The sequence below is a fragment of the Seriola dumerili genome, unplaced genomic scaffold, assembly GCF_002260705.1.
Source record: "Seriola dumerili isolate Sdu_G_001 unplaced genomic scaffold, Sdu_1.0 BDQW01000191.1, whole genome shotgun sequence".
In the NCBI taxonomy this organism is placed as follows: Eukaryota; Metazoa; Chordata; class Actinopteri; order Carangiformes; family Carangidae; genus Seriola; species Seriola dumerili.
In genome coordinates, this window is record NW_019174446.1 from 10,062,016 (window position 1) to 10,084,804 (window position 22,789).

At 40.5% G+C, this 22,789-nt stretch overlaps 5 protein-coding genes across 5 annotated transcripts; 4 read left to right on the forward strand and 1 right to left on the reverse strand.

Annotated features, from left to right (window-relative positions):
- The first annotated feature begins 542 nt into the window (after positions 1-542).
- On the forward strand, positions 543-4,072 carry LOC111227722 (transmembrane protein 222-like). Its single transcript, XM_022753403.1, has 6 exons — positions 543-751; positions 1,034-1,118; positions 1,463-1,494; positions 1,604-1,700; positions 1,786-1,916; positions 3,178-4,072. Exons 1-6 carry the CDS (start codon positions 633-635, stop codon positions 3,263-3,265), a joined length of 552 nt encoding a protein of 183 aa, XP_022609124.1. The 5' UTR covers positions 543-632; the 3' UTR covers positions 3,266-4,072.
- A 66-nt stretch (positions 4,073-4,138) lies between these two features.
- LOC111227879 (trophoblast glycoprotein-like) lies at positions 4,139-5,986 on the forward strand. Its single transcript, XM_022753607.1, has 2 exons — positions 4,139-4,804; positions 5,011-5,986. Exons 1-2 carry the CDS (start codon positions 4,545-4,547, stop codon positions 5,984-5,986), a joined length of 1,236 nt encoding a protein of 411 aa, XP_022609328.1. The 5' UTR covers positions 4,139-4,544.
- A 1,081-nt stretch (positions 5,987-7,067) lies between these two features.
- Positions 7,068-10,783, forward strand: kdf1 (keratinocyte differentiation factor 1). The gene is made up of 4 exons (XM_022753517.1): positions 7,068-7,333; positions 7,669-8,735; positions 9,159-9,233; positions 10,103-10,783. Exons 2-4 carry the CDS (start codon positions 7,688-7,690, stop codon positions 10,186-10,188), a joined length of 1,209 nt encoding a protein of 402 aa, XP_022609238.1. The 5' UTR covers positions 7,068-7,333; positions 7,669-7,687; the 3' UTR covers positions 10,189-10,783.
- A 1,761-nt stretch (positions 10,784-12,544) lies between these two features.
- On the reverse strand, positions 12,545-13,781 carry nr0b2 (nuclear receptor subfamily 0 group B member 2). Its single transcript, XM_022753542.1, has 2 exons — positions 13,217-13,781; positions 12,545-13,080 (listed from the first exon to the last, which is right to left on the reverse strand). Exons 1-2 carry the CDS (start codon positions 13,749-13,751, stop codon positions 12,839-12,841), a joined length of 777 nt encoding a protein of 258 aa, XP_022609263.1. The 5' UTR covers positions 13,752-13,781; the 3' UTR covers positions 12,545-12,838.
- Positions 13,782-19,674: 5,893 nt separating this feature from the next.
- Positions 19,675-22,777, forward strand: gpatch3 (G-patch domain containing 3). Its single transcript, XM_022753516.1, has 7 exons — positions 19,675-20,091; positions 20,913-21,367; positions 21,533-21,707; positions 21,896-21,955; positions 22,065-22,186; positions 22,277-22,404; positions 22,521-22,777. Exons 1-7 carry the CDS (start codon positions 19,677-19,679, stop codon positions 22,702-22,704), a joined length of 1,539 nt encoding a protein of 512 aa, XP_022609237.1. The 5' UTR covers positions 19,675-19,676; the 3' UTR covers positions 22,705-22,777.
- The last annotated feature ends 12 nt before the right edge of the window (positions 22,778-22,789 follow it).

The window sequence follows — 22,789 nt, forward strand, 5'->3', positions numbered from 1 at the left end:
GAGTAGTTAGGGGAGCGTCTGGTTGAACCATACACTGTTCAGTAATGAGGTGACCCAGCTTTAGGAGTAGTGGAGGTTACACTGATGAAGCTCAGGGTTTACTGAGCCTGTTAGTGGCTGCCAAACAGGAGATATAATAGAAGTCCTCAAACCTGAAAAACTAGCTTTTGTGTGTTTGATAAATGTCTGTCAAAATAATGGTTTTGGTGTGTTGATTTTAGTAACGCAGAAGCACAATAAACATTATAGTAGCCACTTTTACTGGAAAATGAGACAAACTACATCCGTACCTCAGTAATAGGCTAAATGATCTGTCCTTGGAGCTTCGACATGGCTGTCACTTCATGAATAATCATACAATAAATAAATCGAATGGCTCAAATATAAATACAAATGACCAAAATTAACGATTATTGTTGTTTTGGTAGACGGTTAGACCCTGCAGTCCTAAATAAATCCCATTAAATTATGGTACGCAAACGCCGCGGTGCACGCACTAATGAACGGTGTTGCGTTCCTTGACCGACCCTTGGTTCACCCGCGGAGGAGGCAACGGCTGCGCGCTTCCGCTTCCACGCCGCCTGGCGCCGTCTGTGCGTCATTGTTGTCATCTCCTGTTATTCCAGGCAGTGATGGCGGAGGCGGACGATACCGACATGATGATGAACTACCACGGTGATTTTTTAAAAAGCGACAGAAAAAACAGCCGCTACCCCTACTGCGTTGTCTGGACACCCATTCCTATTTTATCGTAAGAAGCTAACACTTCCTGTTTTCCAGGTCTTGCTAGCTTAGCGTTAAGTGTTACAGCTTGCCGCTCGGCGACAGGTTGTTATTAAGCAAACGTCAGATGAAATGAAACGTTGAAATGAATGAAATGTTAGCCACTGGTTAAATCGTATGCTATTAATTTCCTTTTAATGAACTGCTGAATAGTATGTGTTCTCTGACATAATAATGAATTAACATATGCATAATATGTACAATACACAGTAATATCGATGTATTGTGTTCTGCTGGGTGCATCCTGCAGGTGGGTGCTCCCCTTCATTGGTCACATGGGTATATGCACATCTTCTGGAGTGATACGAGATTTTGCAGGATCCTACTTTGTCTCGGTGAGTATCTTGTTCACAGTTAATCACGTACATATCAGATGCAATGAGCAGTCTGGCCTCTCTAGTAGCTCTGGAAAGTGAAGTGAGCCATTACTTAAAATGCAAACCTATAATCTGAGATGTCATACTGACGTGCAGACTGAAGCTGTTGAACTGATTATGAATGGGAGTAGTGGCCTTCAGGTTCCTCTAGTTATATTTACTCATGAATTGTGTTATCCAGTGCATTTTGTGTTTTAAATACACTAATGATATATATCTCATATATAAATCCCACAACAACTCAAGCATATGGTCACTTTCATGCTTCATTACATTTTTTAAAATGAGCCTGTTTTCTACAGGAGGACAACATGGGCTTCGGTAGACCAACAAAGTAAGTTTATTAATCTAAATATTCTATTTGAATAGTGTTTCAACAAGTAGGTCACACCAAGTCATATGTTTAAATGAACACGTTGATTGGTGGTTAACTTATATCGCAGGTATTGGAAACTTGATGTGGACAAAGTCTGTGGTAACGGGCCTGCTACTTGGGACAAAGCAGTGCAAGATGCGTCAGAGGAATACAAATGTAGGCCGGTAAGACAATATTTAGGATTGTGAATGCAGATATTTCCATATTAATATTCAAATAATGATGTCTACTCTTTCTGTTTCATTGAAGCACAATCTATGCTTTGATAACTGCCATTCCCACGTTGCCATGGCACTCAACCTTATGCGTTATGACAACAGCACGTCTTGGAACATGGTGAACCTGTGTGTGCTGTCACTCATTAATGGAAAGCATGTGAGGTAAGTGTTTCAGCCTCATTCTGCCATTTGTTGGCAGAACAATGTGAATATAAAGCTAAAGCCCTACACTGCATCCAAGTGGGCATCTGTTCCATGGAGCCATAGCGGGTCCTTATGGTTTTTCTGAAAAGCTCAAACATAACATTTGGGTAATTATCCTCTACTGTACTGGGCGGTTACACTTTAATATGCGATTATTTTACCAAAATAAAACAGTGACTAATTTGCTAGTATTTACAGATACAGCATGTACATTACATTCATACATTGACAGATGTGTTTGTCCAAAATGACTTCCATTTTTTTCCCTCATACCTGCATCAGGAGCAATTTTGTAGTTTGAGTGTCTTGGTCAAAGACATGTCAGCATACCATATGTTTAATGGTCTACCCACTCTACCGCCTGACCTATAGCTGCCTCATAAGTGTGTATCTGTAGTACATTCTTAATTGTAAACAGGAAACTTGCCTATACCATTTGGATTTTAAGTTCTGGTTTTGTTTGTGCAGATTGACAGTCTGTGCAGCATATGACATCCTCTATCCATATTCTCTTGGTTTTATTTAGAAGGAAATTACATATAAAAAGCAATTAACAGGAAAAAGGGAGAAGAAAGGAAGTGCAACACAGGAGGAATTCCTTTTCTAGAACAGACAGACATGCAATAGGTGCTGTAAAAACAGAGAAGACTACAGTAGAATTGCAAGTTGGCAGTGGAAAAATGTTGTTGCTAACCTGAAGCATCTTAACCAGAGTCATGTAAGCACTCTGTTTGGTTGCTCTTCTTGCTGGATGCTCGTGAGCAGTAAGAGACATATGGCTCAGAGAGCCCCCCTCATTATTCTCCGCTGACCCACATTGAGAGCACTGGCGTCACAGTTTGTGCTGCCTCTGCAAATACACTCCCACGACACAGGAGTCTTTTAAACAGAAGCGGAGTCATGTAATTCATCACTGACAGCAGCGCTCCCCTCTGTGTCACCACTGGAGGTCACCTCACTGCTGGGGCTCCCTGCGCCGGCTGGGTGGAAAGGACAGTAGGACGCAGGCTGGGGTGTAGCGATGGGGAGAGAGGGGAGCTGTGGGACTCTGGGAGTAAAGAGACTGAACCATGTGATACTTCAACACACTTCGTGTGCCATTTTCTGTCCAAAATACACAGGAGTGGGTGTTTGTGTGTATATGCCCACGTACATACACTCATAATATCCAGGTGTTGGTGATTACTCTAATACGCGTTACCCTCTTTTTATCCTTCAGCTGGGCCGCGTTCCTCAAGACCTGGCTACCATTCCTCATGTTGTCTGGAGTTCTCGCCACCTTCATCCTAACATTCAACCTACAGTAATGGAGCGAGCAGTACAATGGGATGACTCATAGACTTTGGTTATACATTATATTCATTGACGTGAATGATGTGCTTTGACGGGACATATGTTTGAACAAAAAAATACTAAATGAAGGACTTCATCATCTGTAGTGATCTGTAGTGATGTAGTCTCTAGGATGGTAACTAAGGGCAAAGGCTAGCTGTTTTTGGGTAGTTTTTAAACCAAAAAAATATTTTCCTTTTTTTTTATTTATGTATTTATTAATTAGAATAATGTATAAGCTACAGTATCTACAATAATCTCTTCAAAATTCAACATTACTATTTTTCACATAGCAGGTTCAGTGTTCTTGTTTAGTTTATTAAGAGGATTATGAAGGAACATTACACTACAGTAGAGAAATGCTGGTGAGTTCCAGTGATGTATTTTTCATGGATGGCAATGATGAATGTGTTTCCAGTCTGGCTAATGTACATTCAGTGATGAATGGCTACCAAATGGACCACGAAATCTTAACACTGAAATGCATTCATCAGTTATTTGTCTAAGAGACATGAGCCGCTACCAAAGATAAAATGATGCAGGACCCACTTGTGAAAAATAGTGATATTGTTCTGTAAAAATGTCCTCCTGCCTTCATTCCACTTTCCCCTGGCATATAAAGACAGATGTGTGAAGGGTTTTTTTTTTTATTTAACATGAGTGTAATTCTCCAAACAGAAACTGAATGCTTTCAAATAATGCATCTTCATTCTTGAATGTTATTATAACTCCGCCAATTTATACAAACTATGAGCAATACTCCATTAAATTATTATGTGTCATTTATTTTATTGATTTGTTTTTAATGCTTATTACCTGGAAGAGTATTATTTATTATTGTATATCTCTATCAGTTAAATATTTCTGTTTTTGTAACTTTACTTTGGATGTGCTGTAGCCTTTTCCCCGTTTCCTCTGTCACACTGTGGTGTAGGTCACAGGCTGTGGATGCTCTAATTGTCCTCTGTACCTTTAAGGGAACCACGCACCTTTTTCATCCAGCAGATTCTGTGTGATATGAACTATCATCAATTTACGGGAACCTTTATTCCCAGAGTGGAGCAGATGAGGAGAGACTGATGCTGGAGGGAGCAGTCTTTGTTTTTTTGTCAGAACAAAAGCTTAGGATAAAATGTATAATTTGATTTATTAATTATATATTAACATGGAATCAAGTTTTTTTTCTGCTGTAATTCCTACTCTTGTGCGTTAACAGTTTTTTAATCTTTCCTTTTCTTTGGCTATAATTCAGATATGTGTATTTTTGCAGTCCGTGTGTTTTTGGGAATCCTTCTTTGTGCACCATACCAGTGCTTGGAGTGTCCTTTTGGCTGCGAGTGTTTTGCTGTCACTCGCACAGTGAAATGTGTCTCTAAGGATCTGCTCACGGTGCCACAAAGTGTTCCAGGATATGCAAGGACTGTCATCATCACAGGGAATAATATACACCAGATTGCACCTGATTCGTTTACAGAGATGGAGAATGTCACCAACATAATTTTAAGCAATAATAGGTGAGAATGTCAGTGTTAGTCTTTTTGTTTCAATCATGTATGTTAAGCCATATTTGGATGATAATGACTAACTTTGTTGATGTTAATCTATTAATAAACAATGTCTTTTTTCCGTGAATGTGGTTTTTATTAATTTACTTTGACATGCATGACTTGTATCCAAGCATGTCTAAGGACAGATGTTACAGTGTTAGTCGTCTTCACAGAATTACAGAGATGGCATCTCACAGCTTCTCTGTCCTCATCAACCTGCGCTTCCTGGACCTCAGTGGGAACCAGCTGGCCCTCATCCATCCGGAGGCTCTCAGTATACCCGGCAGTCCCCTTCAGGAGCTCAACCTGAGCCGTTCGCTGTACAACTTCACCGCCCTGACAGACCTCACCACGGCTCTACGCTGGGGGGGCCTTGGGGGTCTCCTCCGCCTCGACCTCTCTGGGAACCACCTCGCCCTGCTTCCCCCAGGCATGTTCTCCCACCTTCCCAATCTGCAGCAGCTCTTCCTCACCAACAACTCTCTGGTAGCTGTCTACAGTGGGACGTTCTCTGGTATGAACCATCTGGAAGTGCTGGACCTGACACAGAATGCCTTCAGAATATTCAGGGCCGAGGCTCTACAAGAGCTGGAGAAGCTCGGGAATATCCACATCCACCTTGGTAACAACCCTTATACTTGCTCTTGTGAAATCCGTAATTTTGTCACTTGGCTGAATGAATCAAGAGCTCTGCTAGATGTGGATGCTGTGAGATGTGCTTCACCTGGAGCGTTAACCGAAGCCCGTCTGCAAAGACTCAGTGTCCAGGCTATTGGGTGTGTTGTTCCAGTCCAAGCAGGGGTGGCTGACCTCACCCTCCAGACATCTTATGTTTTCCTAGGGCTGGTGCTGGGGTTTGTGGGGATGGTCTTTCTTTTTGTGCTCTACCTGAATCGCAAAGGCATGAAGAATTGGATCATTGAAATGAGGGATGCATGTAGAGACGTTATGGAGGGATATCACTACCGATATGAGATCGACTCGGACCCCCGGCTGGGGCACATTACAGCAAATAAGGGTGGCAGCCGGGCACAAGCGCATTTAAGATTAGCTCTGTCACAGCAGCTGCCAAATGATACCTGCATTGTTCAGGTTCCCTCAGACACACAGATCAAACAGGTGACAACCTTCCCACCTATGAACTTATGATCTCTTACTGAAACTAAAATCATTAAACAAAATATGAGCTTGGTGTAGATATGGATAGTTTAGGCCAGTCCATTTATAAACTAATTTTATGTTTTTGTACATACTGCAGTTATAACTGATAAATCTCACCCTAAAAGTGCCTTTGTGTTTTTGAGGCACTGTAGCATTGTATATGTAATTTGACATTAATATTGTTTGTTTGTCATACATTTTCTAAGAAAATATCACATAAGATAGATTGAATTTACACAAACATCTCAGTTATTCCTAACTAACGTTTTTCTTTGTTTTTTGGTATTATCAGAAGACTGCCTGATAAATAAAGGAAATAGATGGTAGATCATTGGCATGGAAATGTTGACCTAAGAAACTGTACTCCATAGGCACCCAGTAAATTTTAGAATAGGTCTAAAAAAAAAGTAAATCCCTGAATTTAGACAGCTATGTGTTGCTGAGTAGTATTTATAACGTAATCAGTATTACAATAGTCTAAGGAGTAGATATTAAAGCCACTGTATGATGTGAAACCTGTATTTACATTGAGGATAAATAAAGTGACATTTTAATGAAATTAATTTCTTGTTCATCTGTTTTATTGCGACCAACCTAAAGACACCACGCTACACAGACTTTTCTCCAGGTGATGAGGCTCTTCTATTTCAATCCTCAGTGCGTGATGAAGTGTTTCCACAGAGGGGAAACAGGGGAGAATGAAAGATATTTGGAAACACGCCTGCTGGCTCTGCAGCTGTGCGCCTACCTTATGTGTGTGTTCACAGCATGCTATTATTAAAAAGTCCGCTTGTCACAATGTAAAGTGCAAAATTTCACCACCAGTTGTCGTGTTGCACGTCACAGTCTGGGTATGGACAGCTCAAAGGTTTTATTTTTCGCTTTTTAATCAGTTTTACAACAATTTTTTAAAATTCCCTGATTCATGTTTCAGTCTGATTTTGTTGACTTTTATTATCTTTTCCCCTTTTCTCTCCGCCTCGCGTGACGTCACAAATCACCTGTGGGTGGGTGTAGGACCTGGGATTAGCTGTAGCCGCAGGTAATAGCCAAACATTGGGAGCCGCTCGGCAACAAGACTGTGAGTTTTACCAAAAGAAAGACGACATTGAGCCGAGTTGTGTTGTTCGGTCGAGGCGCCTCACCTTCGGTTCGCAAACTTTGTTGTTAGGTGGAGGTGAACTCACCTGGAAACCTGTGGGCGGTAAAAACACGTCTTTTTTTCTCTGTTTGAGGCGCTAGCAGAACAAAGTTTTCTGTCTGAGACTTCCGCGGTTTGCTGGCAGAACAAGTTACCTGGGATAAAAGACACCCACAACTGTTTCTTCTTATGCGGTGAGTGAATGTTTTGTAAGTAAAACTGAAAACGTTTGAATGTTGAATGAGATTTTGCCTGAACAGTTTTCCTGCCAGTAGTAGTCCAAACAAGCTTTAAGCGCGACGAAATGGGCCAAATTATTATCAGGCCAGTGATCAATCTACTCACTTTATTTACATTCTGAGAACTTCCCGGTAAGTTACTTCACTAGAGGTTGAGTGTTTACTATAGAAATCTTAAATACAGCCTATTTTACTGTGCCATGGTGCGTCAAATGCTGTAAGCCTGTGTGGCAACAAAAGGGGAGGTTTACATCTGGTTATTATTTCTAAACATGCCTCTCCCACACCAGGTCCCAGGCAGTTTGAGCCATGCCTGGCCACAGCTCAGGGGCTCCCCAGGCGTCCCGCCACCACTACAAGCACCACACCTCCGGCCACAGGTCAGAAAAGTACAGACAAACTCGGACTATATCCAGGGAGAGCACGGCCAGCCAAGAGTCTTACAAGGATCCTCATGGGGAGCATCTACATGAACACCGCACTGACCACTCCCGGTATTCAGAGAACAAGTACAGCCGCAGCAGAGGCCACCCACGAAACGGCACAGCACGGGGCTCAGAGACTATAGGATTTATTCCTGGGTCAGCAGACAACACGCCTACCAGCAGACATGCCTGTGGCTCCTGTGCCTCTATGGGCTGGAGCAGCTGTAAGGCTCTTATCTGCTGTGTACTGACCTGTGGATTTTATGGCAGCCGAGAGCCCTGTCTGCCTGTTAACGAGAGCTCCACAGACCATCCCCCTAAAGCAGGTAGTGATCCTCACCCTCCGAATGGCCTGGCTGTGACCAACCCAACCTGTGGCATCCCTTTGGAGTCCAGCAAGGCCACCAAAGCCTCTAAGTTGCCCACAAGTGACAGCTTTCGCTACCCGGATGTGCGCATTGCAGGCCAGACAGTAAGGTATCCGGTTGCTGCCCCCAAACGGACCCGTGCACCGGGCAAAGGGGAAAGTCACCGGCCAGTCAGCAACACTAGCCTGTTATCCCGAGAGGACTATGAATTAGATGACCTGAGTGACACTGGCACAGACATTGACTCTCTCATCACCAAGAAGCTGCTGGAGCTTTATGCCCTCCACCAGATTGACCAGCTGGCCAAGTGCACCTCTGACTCATCTTTCTCCCGCAAGACCAACGAGATCAGCGAGCTCATCTACAGCATCGCTCAGGATTACAACCTGCAGGAGCAGGAGGCCGAGTGCAAGCTGGTGCACGGAGTCATCCGCATCAGCACGCGAAAGGGCAAGAAGAGCCAGGGCCACCAGTCCACAGGACAGCGTCCTAATGGGAGGAGCGACGGGACTCTCCCTGACAGTGGCAACGAGACCATGACTAACACCTTCGTGAGCAGTGACTGTAAGAATGTCATGCAGTATTATTTAAACCAGATAACAGTAATGATTACTGCTATATAAATGTTTATAAGATACCACAAGACAACCCTTTTCACCTCTGCCTGGCTGCAACATACCAAATAAACCAATCATCTAACCTGTCTTCCTTTAATGACTCGACTAGTGTCCGTTGGAGCACTGCTGGAGCTCTTTTGTTCGGTACCTAGTTTTAAACCCTGAAATGCCAGGTATTGTACAGACAATGACCTAATAACAATTAATTGATCTGAGACAAGCTGGTACAGGTACACTGTGTCTTCTAAAACACATTGCACAATAAACGGGATGACAAGGATTAATTGTAAAATGACAGGGTGTCAATGTGCGTCGAAGCTCCTCATCTGCGTGTGTTCATTTAGTCTTTTCTTCTCATCCCCTGCTGCAGTTCCTGAGGTGAAAGTGTCAGAGCAGACGCCGTCAGATGAGCTAGCGAGGAAAATGAGACATTACAGCGGGAAAAGTGAGTACATGTGGGAATTTTCCACGTCGGGCACACTGATCCTTTTGTATCTTCTTTTGTGTCGAAGAAAAAGTTTGTATGAGGAAGTAAGAGTTGAATTAAATCCAGAATCATTTAGCACCAGCGTGTGATTAGTGGTTAGACATATTGCATGTCATAATCTTAATTGTATGCATTGTGCTAATAGAGCTACAGTCTTTATTTCTCCTGGTCATTGAGGTATAATTACCCCCCCAGTGTGTGAATCAGTATGTGGGACTGAGTCTTTGCAATCCATTGTACCTGCTGCAGCTGCAGGCATTTTCTCACCTCCTGTATACATACCACTCTTTAAGCAGTGAAAACTCTACATTCCTGCCCTTTTCTCTGCATATTACAATCCCTCGCTCATTAGCTGCCTCCTCCCCTCATCTGCCACCTTACACCCATCTATCAACCTGCCTCATTCTCCCTTCCAGCTCAGTGGTCATGCTACACCACCTGCTAAAACAGCAGATCAAGTCACATTAAATGTACGCCACGTGATGTTCCCTGGTTTATTATGTAATTTTAGCAAGTAACTTGGGTTACAGATGGATTACTGCACAGCAGCCTCTCTTTTTTTGTTGTTGTTCTGCAAAGAGGCGGTTAGAAGGAGGGGGTGTCCTGTTACATGTCTTTGAATGAGGGTACACCACGTTGTGTTTCCACAACTTTCACATTGCGGCCTGGATATGTGTCATGTCCTGGATTAAACTCAACATTTCACATCTCACCGTGTGTGCATGAAATATAACACATACTGTATTGGCTATTTCTATTACTGCTATGTTTTGTTTGTTTTTTTTTTGTTTGTTTTCAATGCATTAAATATTTTTTTCCTCTGGCAGCGTACTCCTCCGGCACCACCACAGCCTACTCACCCTACCATCATGACACGGAAAGAGACTCTTCAGGCGCCCCTCTGCTTCTCTGAAGGGCAACACCGAAGCAAAAGTACCTGTATTGACAAGGGATGTAGCCAAATAGATGGACAATTTTATCGTTCTCCTATCATTTATGCTGTTACTCAGTGGAGCACCTTTTGGGGTGGTTGTACTTCTCCTTTTCGTGGTCCGGCTAATGTTTGCTGTTGGAGTGTCATTTAAATTCAAGTACATTTTATCTTTCCAGCAAATGAACATTGAGGAAAGAATGAGTTTTCTTTTTTACACACAGGGAAAGACAGAGCAAGTGTTGATGTATTAGTATGCAGTGTTTTAACGTTTTTTCAGAAAAAGAAACGTGGTTACACTCCTTTCGGTTGTAGCAGTCAGGCCATAGGATAGAGACTGATGTTAAACATAACCGTCCTCATTCTTGTGTGTGTGATTGTTTATGCAAGTCATTGTGTGTGTACAGTATGTATGGGTTTATTGACTCCTGCCATTTAAATTCCTTAGAGGCATGTTTTCATCTGAAAACTGTATTGTTAAGCCATATTTTGATGTACATATTTTCAAGTCAATGTTACTTTCTGGGTTGTTAAACCATTTGTGGCATTTGGTCACAGTTTTTTTTTTTTACTCACAGATAAGTCCTGTTTTTAACAAAATAAAAATCTCCATGGTTGTTTATGCCCTTTCATGTATATGTGTTTCATGTATATGCATAGAAATTAAGTTTGTCTTCTAGTTCTTAGTTTAGTTTAGAGATAATATGACATACTGCTCCATGCTGGCAGAGCTTTGTGTCAACTTTTGTTCCCTCTCTCTACACAAGCCATGAAAACATTTGTCTAATTTCAATGAATGCACATCTGTTTGTTCAGCAACAAATTATGCCCTCATACATCAACAAGTCTTTGCTTCACAGGGTTTTCTGCTGCTGTTTCTTTAGCCTACTTTTCCTCTTTATCTACTGGATTATTGTTGTCAAGCTCATCTCCCTAAGGTCACTGTGTTGTACCAGACAGGCTTTTTCCGCCCTCAGCAAAAGAAGAAACTTGTTTGGCTGGTTCTGACAAAAAGGAAATAAAATCCTGGGGTTTGTCTTTGTCAAAGGGAAGAAGCAGTGCAGAAAATCAGCCTGATTTCAGGAACCTGTCCTGAAGTCCTTGGGATCAAATGAATTGAACTTACCTAAATATCACCTATATACATACCAATAATGTATGTTTTAAGATATACCTCAGTACACCTTCAAGTGAAAGGCCTATTGTTGCAGCTGCCAACCAAAAATGTAGTACACATATTTAATGAGCACCAAGGACAGACAGCACCAACAACATTTGTTTTATTAACAAATACATATGGCCCATTTACATATTTTCAGTTGCAGTTAAAATCACAGTGCTAATCACTGTTAAGGGAATATGTATGTTTTGTGCAGTAATGTCTCATTTTCAGCCTTAAAACTTCAGACATTAAACATCAGCATCTGGCAGCAGGGCAGAATAAGGTCAGATGGAGCATCAAGAAATTATTAAATTAAATTAATAGTTAAAAAGATTTTTTACTTAATCGTACAAAACTATCGCTGCTCAACAGAGCCCAGAAAACAACAAATGAGCAAACGATCTGTGTTCTTCTGCGCAAAATGTTGAGGTTTTGGATTTTCTTTTCATGACTGTTGAGTTGCCCTGTGTAACCCCATTTCCTCTGGCTCTCTGCCCCCACCAGCACATTCCTGTTTTACCTGTATGAGGTGTCATGAAAAAGCTTGCTATTTCACAACTAACATACCACAGGCTAGGATGAATCAAGAGGGCTTGTCCTGTATCACATACGGCCTGAAGATTATTAACAGCAACTTCACATGTTTAGGACACTTGATTTAGCATTCAGATATTTCTTCCGCCAGACCTTTGTGGTGATAATTACTTTGTCTAGGGCTTTTATTTTGTTAAATGTTTGTGTGTTAATGAGCCTCTGTCCATCTGTAGTTTGCCGGAATAAGCTAAGGGTTTCTACTAACTTCCATGAGAGGGAGACAAAGTACTGCAAGAAAACAACAGGGCTTACATGCTGTAACGCTACATCGTCTTTGGTCAGAAAGTGAAACATGAAGGGGGTTTTGTTCCTCATCATAATCACCTTGACAAGAATTTAAAATAAATGGGTTTGAGCGATACTTGGCTGCACACCCCATCAGTAATAAGAAGCCTGCTATATAAACTGTAGGGGTGAAAATGTGTTATTATCAGGCACATAAGACAAATATGGTGTCAGATTTGGCTCACTGAGTGTTGTTAAAAGACTGAGACAGAACTTCACTATCACATTCATGTACAAAAATATATTTATTTGAAATGTTCTGTAAATGCAGATAAAACTTATTTACAGTAACGCAAACAGATAAGATCTTCCACATAAGGTACAGTATATGAACAGTGGGGTCAGTCTATGTGGAAACTCAAATCTTTCCTCTTCAGCAGATAAAATCTTTTCAGCCAGGGCTAAAGTGACCTCAGCTTCAATGTAAATATAAAAAAGTAATAGTGTTGTTGTTTTTGTTTTTGTTTTTTTTCATCAGGCGTTCCTTCATTTCATGAGGGAACATTGCTGAGGTTGGTCAACAAAAAGTTCTGCAACACCACAGTTAAAAATTCAACTTTCTCCAGGACAGTCACATGAAGTCCACATCCTCTATCTGCAGAAGAGCATGTCGACCAGCAGCTCCAGCAGATCAGCCTGACCTATCACGGGCCGGAAGAAGAGTTCAGTGATGAGGCTGGGTGTGATGCTCTGCAGCGTGGAGGCTGTGAGGAGGATTCGAGCAAAGCGTTCCTGGGGCCCGGGTTGAATCAGCTGGACGACCTCACTGAGGGCGTGCTGAGCTTCCTGTTGCAAGCCTTCGACGAACAGAGCTGCCTTTAAATCTGGTACATCTGTTGGTAGTAAACATAGGAAATGTGTGTTACAGACGTGTAATGTAGTTTTTGCACTGACTGAAAATTTACTCCTGAGAACCAAATTTTTGGAAGTATTGTCACGTAACTTCTTGTATTATAGAACAACACGAACCTGGATTAAATATTGTGGTCCCTTTGAGGTATGCGTACTCCTTTGGACTCAAATCCAAACTCCAAAACTTTTTTAGGCAGGACTTGAGTTTGCTGACACCGGCCATGGTGGGCTGCTCTCTTTCCATCTCAGGGCTCTCCTGGCGGTTCAGGAGAATCTTTTTCAGCATGCTGTCAGCAGGAGTGTCCATCACCTCAAAGTCCACATGCTCCTGGACCAGGCCCAAAATAAAGAGTGGTGCCCAGCAGCTTTTGAGAAGTGAGAGCTGGTCATTTGGCGGCAGCTGGTTAAAAGCAGGTAAGTTCTTCATGAAATGGATGGTTTTAACCAGAACTGCTGAAGCTTCTTTACAAATCTCAGCTGGCCTTTTCAGGCACACTGTCCGTCGCAGCTCACAGTTGCATCTATGAGGTACTGAATTGTAGTTAAAGTTGTTTTGACCTGCTTTGCTGTTATCCATTTGGCTCAGGATGTTGTAGAGAATAGGGTTTGAGAGCCTGTCGGTGTCGGCTGTACAATGACACCCGTTATCCATTCTGTAGGCTGTAGAGATCTATGTGGTCAAATGTAAGTGTCCTCTCATAGGATGAGCTTGTGAGTACTGCTGCTGCTACCTCAAGTGTCCCTGTATTTATAAGGCCAACCCACCCTACTTAGTGGACCTTGACTTGTCAATATAGTCTCTGTGAAAAACAACCATCTACTCTGCCAGGTGACTGATGGAATAACCCTGGGAAACCGATAAGCTTTTCTCAATGAAAGGGAGCTGGTGGAGTAACGCCTGGATATCAAGAGGGTTGGGCCTTATCTGGTCACCAGTGTCATTAACCCAGGCGGTACCAAGCTACCAAGGACTGCAGAGGTAATCAGGCCCACACTGTGTCCCTGTACACTGCCAGCTCACACCTAGAGAGCTGGAAAGATGCCAAAGAGCATTGACCTGTAAGTTAGGACTTCTTTTTCTTACTGTAATCATAACTGGAACTGGATTTTGAAAAGCCAATTAGGTTGTGAAATGCAACTGTTGTTGCAATTATAAAAGTGCCCAATCCAACCTTTTTTCACAATATTTGTTTGCCTGTGATATTGTTAAATAAATTCAAATCAGCCAACATTGCTTACCCAACAGCTTTACAGATCTGTTGCTAGAATTTTAAATAATATCAAGGTCATCTGCCCCACCCAACCAACCTTCATCACCCTCAGAAAATTTTGACCATAGAACAAATAGAAACTAGAAAATATATATTCTGATTGCTGATATTTTATCTTTCATGTAATGTTCCTTTTATGCTTTCAGTAAATTTAAACCTATAAAATTGAAATAAATGGAGTTTAAAAAGTCTAGTGGTCTCTGTAAGACTGCACTAAGGTAGAGCTAAATGCTAACATCATTGTGCTAACATGCTCACAATGACAATGCCATCATACTGATGCTAAGCTAAGTTAGTTTAGAGTGTTAGCATGTTAATATTTGCTACTTAGCATCAAACACAAAGTACAGCTGAGGCTGATGGGAATGTCATTAGTTTGCAAATATTTGGTCATAAATTAGTCAAAGTTAAATTCAAATTTTGGTGTTTTTCAATTTTGATTTATTTATTTATATTTAAAAGAGACCAGGTACAGCTTTCAACAGAAATGTCACCATTTCATGCGCCGCACCAGATTGTAGCTTCAAGCTAATTTGCATCTGCATAATGTTATGATGGCACTAGACTGAAAAATTAAGAAATCTAAATTTTTACAATTCATCCTAAGGGGAGTGTGAAAAGATGTTACACATTTAATGACAATCCATCCAATAGTTACTGAGGCTTTTTTTTTTTTAAAAAATGAAAGAGGAGCAGTGAACGAGGAACAGTCAGTGGATCACCAAAGTCATTGGGATTTATCCTCTGGGGAACATGATTGTCTATACAAAACGTCTAAACAATCCATTGCATTATTGAGGTATTTCAATCTGAACCTCTCATATAGCTTTGCTCCTGAGGCAATTAAAGAAAGAGGATAGAGGATACTGACCTCAGTGTCCTTGATAGTGTACCTATAGCTCTGCAGCTTTGCACAGCCATCTCAAAATATCATTAAAGCTCAAAAGAAGTATGAAGTGACAGATGGATTGATACCACACTGTGAGGGTCCTCCAACTGTTGGAGTGCATTTTCCATTTGCAGGTCCTTGTGTGCTTTTATGTGAATTTTGGTTAAAAACAAACAAACAAACAAACAAAAACAACAACAACAACAAAAAAAAAATTCCTAAGGAGGTTTTGTTTTCACCCACATTTGTTTGTTTGTCTGTCAACAGGATCACACAAAAAGTACTGAATCAATTTGCACCAAACCTGTTGGAGGGATGTAGCATGGACCAGGGAAGAACCCATTAAATTCTGGGGCAGATCTGTATCATTTACTGTGAATTCAAATTTTTGAATGGTCTGCCCTCTCGTGTCCTTCTAGTTTACATTTTGCATTTGGCTACAGTAATGTGAAATCCAAATTTGTTGAACTTTCTTAATTTGGTCATGAGGCTGACATTAAATCTGTGACTAAAAAGACTGAGCCTTTCTTTCACAGTCAATATAGTGACTTAAAACAGGGTCTTTTGATGTTACAGAGCTTTGGTGTGTCTCAGACTGACTTTGTAAGATATTTGGTTATTTTACAATGGAACAAAACAATTCATGGAATTTCAGTTGATTAACAGGTGATGCATGTTCCCCTTGTCATTTAAATGAGTTTACTCTAATTTGTTATCTTCCTTGTGCCTGGCACAGAGGTTTGAGACTGATAAGCAAATGACTTTATTACTGTCACAAATAAACAAACAGCACATTTTCAATAACACACTCCTTTGGTTTGAACATTCAGCAACATGTACCTACTGAAATATTTATCACATTATATAATGACAGCTGATACAGTTTTTTAAAAACATTTTATGCTCTTTACTTTTGGCAGGACACCTGATGCACAAGCCAAGAAGTCTGAAACCATCACAGGATGCAAGTGCCAGAGGAATACCTGAACTACAGAGCAGTGGAGTCAAGGTCAGGTCATAAGATGAATGACTGCAGTAAAGAGATTACATGCCAGACACAACTGGCAGCACCAGTCACCAAATGTTTGTTTTACTCCATCATTCTTTTTACTCAATCCTTCAAAGAATTCTTTTGAATATGTTTCATAGCCTCATTATCTCTCCTGGGGTGATCTCATTATGATACACAGTGATTATTCATATGAGACGTGACATGTCCATACTCACAGGAGCGAAATCAAAATGGACCCCAGCTTCAAATACGTGATAAAACACATTACGTTATCTTCGAGAATGCGGCAGTTTCTGCAAAGTGACCTATAATGCACTCAGCAGCCCTCAGGCTTCATGAGGCATGCTGAGAGTTGTAAATGCTTGTGATAAGGCTCGTGTTTATAGAGGTTAGGAGCAGGCAGAGACCGACACGGAGGACAGACGCTTATCGCCAAAAAGACAGTAAAAATAAGATGTCCTTCATTCTATAAGTGGAACAACTGCTTCATTCTGAGATCAAGGAAGTCCAGGTCTGATGAAGCATGATGTAATGGCTGACACCTGAAGACTATCCTTTTTTTTTTTTTTTTTGCTATTATTATATTTAAAATACATATAAACTGAAAAATATTATGAAGGTAGTTGACTGTAAAAGCATTATAAAGTTATCACTGTGATATTCATTTATCTAGATAATCATTGGATAATTTTAAAGCGAACTGTGTCAGCACATCCCTCATCCACTGAAACAGAGTTTGCTTTTCTTGTAAGTTTTCCCCCCAAATATTGACTTTTGTGTTTCCCCTAGTTTAAGTTTTCCCAGGTCATTGAACTGTCAGTACGACCATTTCATGTGTGTGTGTGATGGACACTGAGTCTGGAACATGACACTTGACCTTGACCTACTGCTCATACAGCAGAGGTTCAGTGACCCAAAGGTGGCAGTTGTATCTACACTGTGGGGTCATTTCAATCCTCTGGGAAAAATATCATTGAATTATCCTGGAGTTCAGTTTGTTGGAGTTCACATGTAGTTCTGTCAGGTTCACTATAAAAGTAATGTATTTTACTAATTTACAAGGACAGCACCATAAGTTCATGTACAGTAAGCCAGATCCAGAAATCACACAAAATTCATTAATCATTGACAAAAAAACATTTCCTGGAGAAATTAGAGTAAATACTAATTGAATGTAGTATACTGGAAAAGCACACACATACTAAACTAAGATAGAGCTAAACTTCTATGCTTGCGGGGTTCTGAACAAAAGGTGTCTGTAGTTAAGTGTGTCAAAGTAAAGTACACACAGTTAGCATTAATTGCTTGTTTAGTTATCCTTTGATTAGATGTTTCCTGTTTTAAGTTATATTTTTTACAGTGCATTTTATTTTGGCAAAGTTCATATGTGGGTGCTTTGTGTTAAGAGACACTGAAGCATTTGAGAAATTCGAATTTTTTTCTTGAAAGAAAGACAAGTTTTATAAAAAAAAAATTTTATGTTCCTTCATATCAAACTATTGTTGTGCTGGCACTGGTATAAAAACAAATAATACCAAGCCCTACAGTTTAACTGTGAAACTTTATCTTCATTTTATTAAGTTGGAGAGGCCAAAATCTTCAAATTAATGACTCATAACAGTTTCCTTTTTTGACGAAGTGTCACATTATTCCTTCTGGAGGTTTCTCTCATCTCCTCACAGGATCTCTGAGCTCAGCCAGAGTGACCGTCACATTGTAAGTCACCTCAAGGCCCTTCTCCCCTGATTGTCTCTAGGAAGAGTGCAGGTTGTTCCAAACTTTTTTCCATTTAAGAATTATGAAGGCCACTCATAACAAAATGTGAAAAAAAATTAATGGGTTCTAATACTTTCTGAATACACTGTATTTGTGAGACTCTAAGTGACTACTTGTGCACAGCGGGGCTCTTGGTGGATGATTTTCATATCAGAAAGTTTTAATCATTCAGTACTTTACAAGCACTGATCTAGATATATTATAAACCTTAGAGTAAGATTGTATTTCTGACTTACCAATATAATGGTATCTGTAAAATCAAGACATTCTTGAGGATTAGCGTGGGCTTCCGTGAGCCAGCACAGCCATGACTAATGCACAGTAAGTGCGTAATATGGTGTTTAAATGATGTCAGGGTCCAGACACCTGGATCTAGTTTTACTGCCTATTACTATCAAAACACAATGATAAAAGCTTAGGTGAAGGATAAAACGTTAGCCTCTGGGTCAATGAACTCTGACTGAACATATACCTTAGTTGGCTCTCTGAAAGACATCTAGTGAGGTCACAGATTTGAATATTATACTTTAAAAAAATGAACTGATTAAAGCATCTTTTACTTGTCTTGTTACCTTTTTGCACAAATCAAAAATAGATATGTAAAGTTCTTGTAACTGTCATTTGATTCTCATGGTTTCATTTTTCCTTTTAACATTTTAATTTTGAATGTTATCAAGGGTGCAGAATAGCAGATTATCAATGTTCTGTTTGGTGAGTGGTTTGTTGCTAGTTTATGTTCATTTTTTGTAAAATGAAGCCATCCAAGAAGGAGAATCTCTCTTAAAAGTGCCTCTACTAAGGTATCTGCTGTTTTTTTTGGTTTGTTTGATTTGCTTTGTCAGAGGGCTTTGGTTGGGTCTTACACCACTGCAGTGGCCTCTTTAAGCCAATGGTGACACTGTGTGGGATAAGTTGCTCTCAATGAACCTACATCACTGTCTGGAACTGACTTCCTGACTTTGTTCGTTTTGCTCTGAAATGTATGAGTACAGCACAGAAATAAAAAAAAAAGAAGAAGAATGAAATAAAGAAAAAGACTGCTACAATAAATGTGTAAAAATGTAGACACTGAACTCTGCTCAATGTGAAAACCTCTAGTTTATTTACCTTTATAGCCATATGTACCTCAAACTGTTCGCTGTGCCCATTATTTAACATTTATAGCAGCTTATAAACATGTAATAAATGGTTTACAACACACTATGATGCAGATTATAAGCAGATTTAAGTGTTTATTTATATATTTGTTAATAACTAAAACAGCTACTGTGGGCTATGGAGGCTGCTGACAATATAGCAAAACACATGTGTAATAAAACAAAATATGTCTTCATAGGAAAAGTTATAAATACTATATTTAATACACACTTAAAAATGTGCTTATATCTGCTTAAAATATTATAGTGTGTTAAATGTTTATTGCCAGTAGTCTTACAGAAATCTGTTATACATAAATATATAATAAATATATAATAGATAAAGCATACATTATTATGCTATATAATAAATTTAATGTAATATGTAATAAAAAGAATATTGTGTTAATCTTTTTTAACGTCTTAGGAAGCGGATGTGACGTCTTTTCTGAAGTCGTTCAGATGACGTATGCTGTCCAGGTGATAAACAAACATGGCGGACTCTGAAGGGCTAACTCCTGTGTATTTTGCAATTAGCAACATCCCTGTAGCCTTTCGCTCAGCGGACCTGAGAAACTATTTCAGTCAGTTCATAGAAAGCGGCGGGTTTCAGTGTTTTCACTACCGTCATCGGCCGGAGGTTCTCAGAGAGTCTGAGGGCCCGGTAAACACAGTGTGTGGGGACAGCGAGGAGTCCAGCTCCCTTTCTTCGGAGACCGACCAGGTCACAAAAAACAGCTCGGTGAAGAGGCAGGCGGTGAGGTCGTGCTGTTGTATCGTCTCAGTTCACGGTAAAGAAGCTGACAGGTTCTTCAGGATGTACACGGGGAATCACTGGATTGACTCGAAGGGGACCTGGCTGTCCAGGCGGTGTGTTATCAAGAGAGTCAAAGTCACAACTGACAAAGGTCGGTGAGATGTTATACTTGTGCTTCTCAAACTGTGCCTGTTTTAAACGTTACTGTTAGTCGACTTAACAAGAGTAGGAAGAGAGAGGACATCACTCCTCGTTTTGTCGGGGTTCACCTGCTGCTGTGGTGCCATATTAAAGGACCACTCCACCGATTTTACACAAATACTGTGACTACAGGGAGCTTTGCCAAACCCAGGGAAATTAAATAAGACAATATCATTATGGTCTTAGAGACTTCTTGTTTCTAACATAAAGCCTGCATTACAAACTACAAAACTATTATAAAGTGGGGTTTCGGGGTTGGTTGCATTACGGGAATCGTAAGTTCAAATGTATTGGGAGCTTGACTCATTTAGGGACTAACAGTCAGGATGTACAGGCATTTGCTGCTTTGATTTGAACCATTATATCCGTTCTTTTTAAGACCTTCAACAATAATAACAGATGCCTATCGCAAGTTATGAGAGCTCACATTATAGTCTTAAAACTGCCCACTTAGTTATTTTTCCCTGCACCTTTGGTATCTGTGAAGTTATAATCACTAAATGCTTGATGTTTATTTTCAAATGATAATGTTGGGTTTTTTTTCAATCAATAAACTTTAATTCATATACTATCTTTTAAAGCATTACTTTTATCTAAATGGAAACCTCTAAGTTAAAGAGTGTAGGAATGATGCAATATGTCATGGGGTCTTTAAATAAATGTTGCTCATTTGTTTGCTGTTATTGGAAATTTGTTGTCTTTTGTCTTTTTTAATTGGGACACAAATTGTTATCACTGTATGTACATCTAAACTTTTTTCAATTCTTTCAGATGATGGATCCTTCCCTTATAAAACAAAGTATGAGCAGCGGCACCGTGTTTCGTTAACAGAGCGTTTCACAGAGGCTGATCTCAAAAGCTTATCCGAGCTGAATCCACCCGCTCTGATGCAGAATGGGAATGTGGGCACACCAGTGAAAGTGTTCCTCCAGCTCATCCAGTCCTGCCGACTGCCTCCTCGCCTCATCCGGAAGTTGGGCCTCACTTTCCCCAAGACCAGCTCCAACCGCCGTTACGGCAACGTACCTTTCCAGTATCAAGACACTTGGACACTTCCAGCCACAGAGGAGACTGTATTAACAGCTGCTGGACATGAAATATCAGGACCAGGCATTTTGGCTGCTCCACCCTCTGGTTCAAAGCAGCTGGCTGATAGCACAGAAACAACAGAGACTGATGAGCGGCAGAAAGAGGAGGACGAGGACGCACAGTCAAATGCAGATGATGTGGGTATAAGTTTATATCTGTTAATACCTGTCAGTGTACCAAATACTTTATATATGCATTGTTGTTGTTATTAGTATCCGTAGGCTGTGTTAGAGTGCTGGCTGAATGTCATCATCATCATCCCTTCACTGAAGTTTGCCAGTTATTCACCTTGTTGGTTGCAGGACGATGACTGGTGTGAGGAGTGGGAGCGCCACGAGGCTTTACACGATGATGTAACGAGCCAGGAACGAAGCAAAGAGAGGCTGTATGAAGAGGAGATAGAGTTGAAGTGGGAAAAGGGCGGCTCAGGCCTGGTGTTTTACACTGACGCCCAGTACTGGCAGGAGGAAGAAGGAGGTATGCAAAAAATACATTAATCATACAATTTAGAAAGATTCATATATTTCCCAGCCTTACCTCATGGCTGATTTTAAAATTTGTTATGATCTAAATAGATTTAAATTCCAATTGGATTTTTTTTTAATTTAGTGTATTTGTTTGCTGAAATATTGATTACATTTATGTCACTTTGTCCTTTGTTTTAGATTTTGATGAACAAACAGCGGACGACTGGGATGTTGACATGAGCGTTTACTATGATAAAGGTATCAAAAGTTTGTTGTACATTTCCTTTTACCTCGACTGACAAATGGAACCAAACTAAATTATCCCTGCAGAGTCAGATTTTCTTTAACCTATCTTTTCCTCTCACAGATGGAGGTGACATGGATGCCCGTGACTACGTCCGAATGCGGTATGAAAAGAGGCTGAGGGAGGGTCATGAAAATGGATCTGGATCCAGTCAATCTATTGGCAGCTTTGAGAGGTTCACTAAGGTAAGGAGGTGGCCACTACCTATAATTTCTTCTCAAAATGTCTCCTACATTCTCCCCAAGCTATTAAATGAATATATTTCCCTTGGGTAGGGTGTTGGCCGTCGTGTGATGGAGAAGCAAGGGTGGAGGGATGGCGAAGGGTTGGGGAGCAGTCAAATTGGAATCCCTGAAGCCTTGGAGAATGAGGGGCAACATCCTAACTGCAAAAGGGGGTTTGGGTGAGTATAAATATGAAAACAGAATTGACCAAACATATTTGCATGTTTATCATGTTGTTTGTTTTGTTTGTTATACATTGTTTTCTTTATGCTATTGTAAATTTCTCTCTTTGCAGTTATCATGGAAGGAAACTGGTCTTGCATCCTGCGAAAAAGGCCAAAACAGATTTCCATATAACTACAGTATATGATAAACCCAAAGATATAGATGGAGGTGACACCTTGCTGAGACGCCAACCAAACACCAGTATGAAGTACAGAGGCTGGCAGCCAGGTGGCAGCATTGGACCACGGAGATGACTTTAAACAAATAATTCTTTTGCATATATATGTATATATATTTTCTTAACTTCTTATTTGTCAGACTTTGATATTAAAACATATT

Bases quoted from the DNA above. Each gene is read 5' to 3' on its own strand.
- nr0b2 (XM_022753542.1), bottom strand. From the start codon at position 13,751: ATGGATAACGGGTGTCATTGTACAGCCGACACCGACAGGCTCTCAAAC. The intron at 13,081-13,216 runs GTTCGTGTTGTT...TACTACCAACAG, and splicing joins GACCACAATATTTAATCCAG to ATGTACCAGATTTAAAGGCA.
- LOC111227879 (XM_022753607.1), top strand. From the start codon at position 4,545: ATGTGTATTTTTGCAGTCCGTGTGTTTTTGGGAATCCTTCTTTGTGCA. The intron at 4,805-5,010 runs GTGAGAATGTCA...TCGTCTTCACAG, and splicing joins ATAATTTTAAGCAATAATAG to AATTACAGAGATGGCATCTC.
- gpatch3 (XM_022753516.1), top strand. From the start codon at position 19,677: ATGGCGGACTCTGAAGGGCTAACTCCTGTGTATTTTGCAATTAGCAAC. The intron at 20,092-20,912 runs GTCGGTGAGATG...CAATTCTTTCAG, and splicing joins CAAAGTCACAACTGACAAAG to ATGATGGATCCTTCCCTTAT. The intron at 22,405-22,520 runs GTGAGTATAAAT...CTCTCTTTGCAG, and splicing joins AACTGCAAAAGGGGGTTTGG to TTATCATGGAAGGAAACTGG.
- kdf1 (XM_022753517.1), top strand. From the start codon at position 7,688: ATGCCTGGCCACAGCTCAGGGGCTCCCCAGGCGTCCCGCCACCACTAC. The intron at 8,736-9,158 runs GTAAGAATGTCA...CCCCTGCTGCAG, and splicing joins CACCTTCGTGAGCAGTGACT to TTCCTGAGGTGAAAGTGTCA. The intron at 9,234-10,102 runs GTGAGTACATGT...TTCCTCTGGCAG, and splicing joins GAGACATTACAGCGGGAAAA to CGTACTCCTCCGGCACCACC.
- LOC111227722 (XM_022753403.1), top strand. From the start codon at position 633: ATGGCGGAGGCGGACGATACCGACATGATGATGAACTACCACGGTGAT. The intron at 1,119-1,462 runs GTGAGTATCTTG...TGTTTTCTACAG, and splicing joins CAGGATCCTACTTTGTCTCG to GAGGACAACATGGGCTTCGG. The intron at 1,495-1,603 runs GTAAGTTTATTA...CTTATATCGCAG, and splicing joins GGCTTCGGTAGACCAACAAA to GTATTGGAAACTTGATGTGG.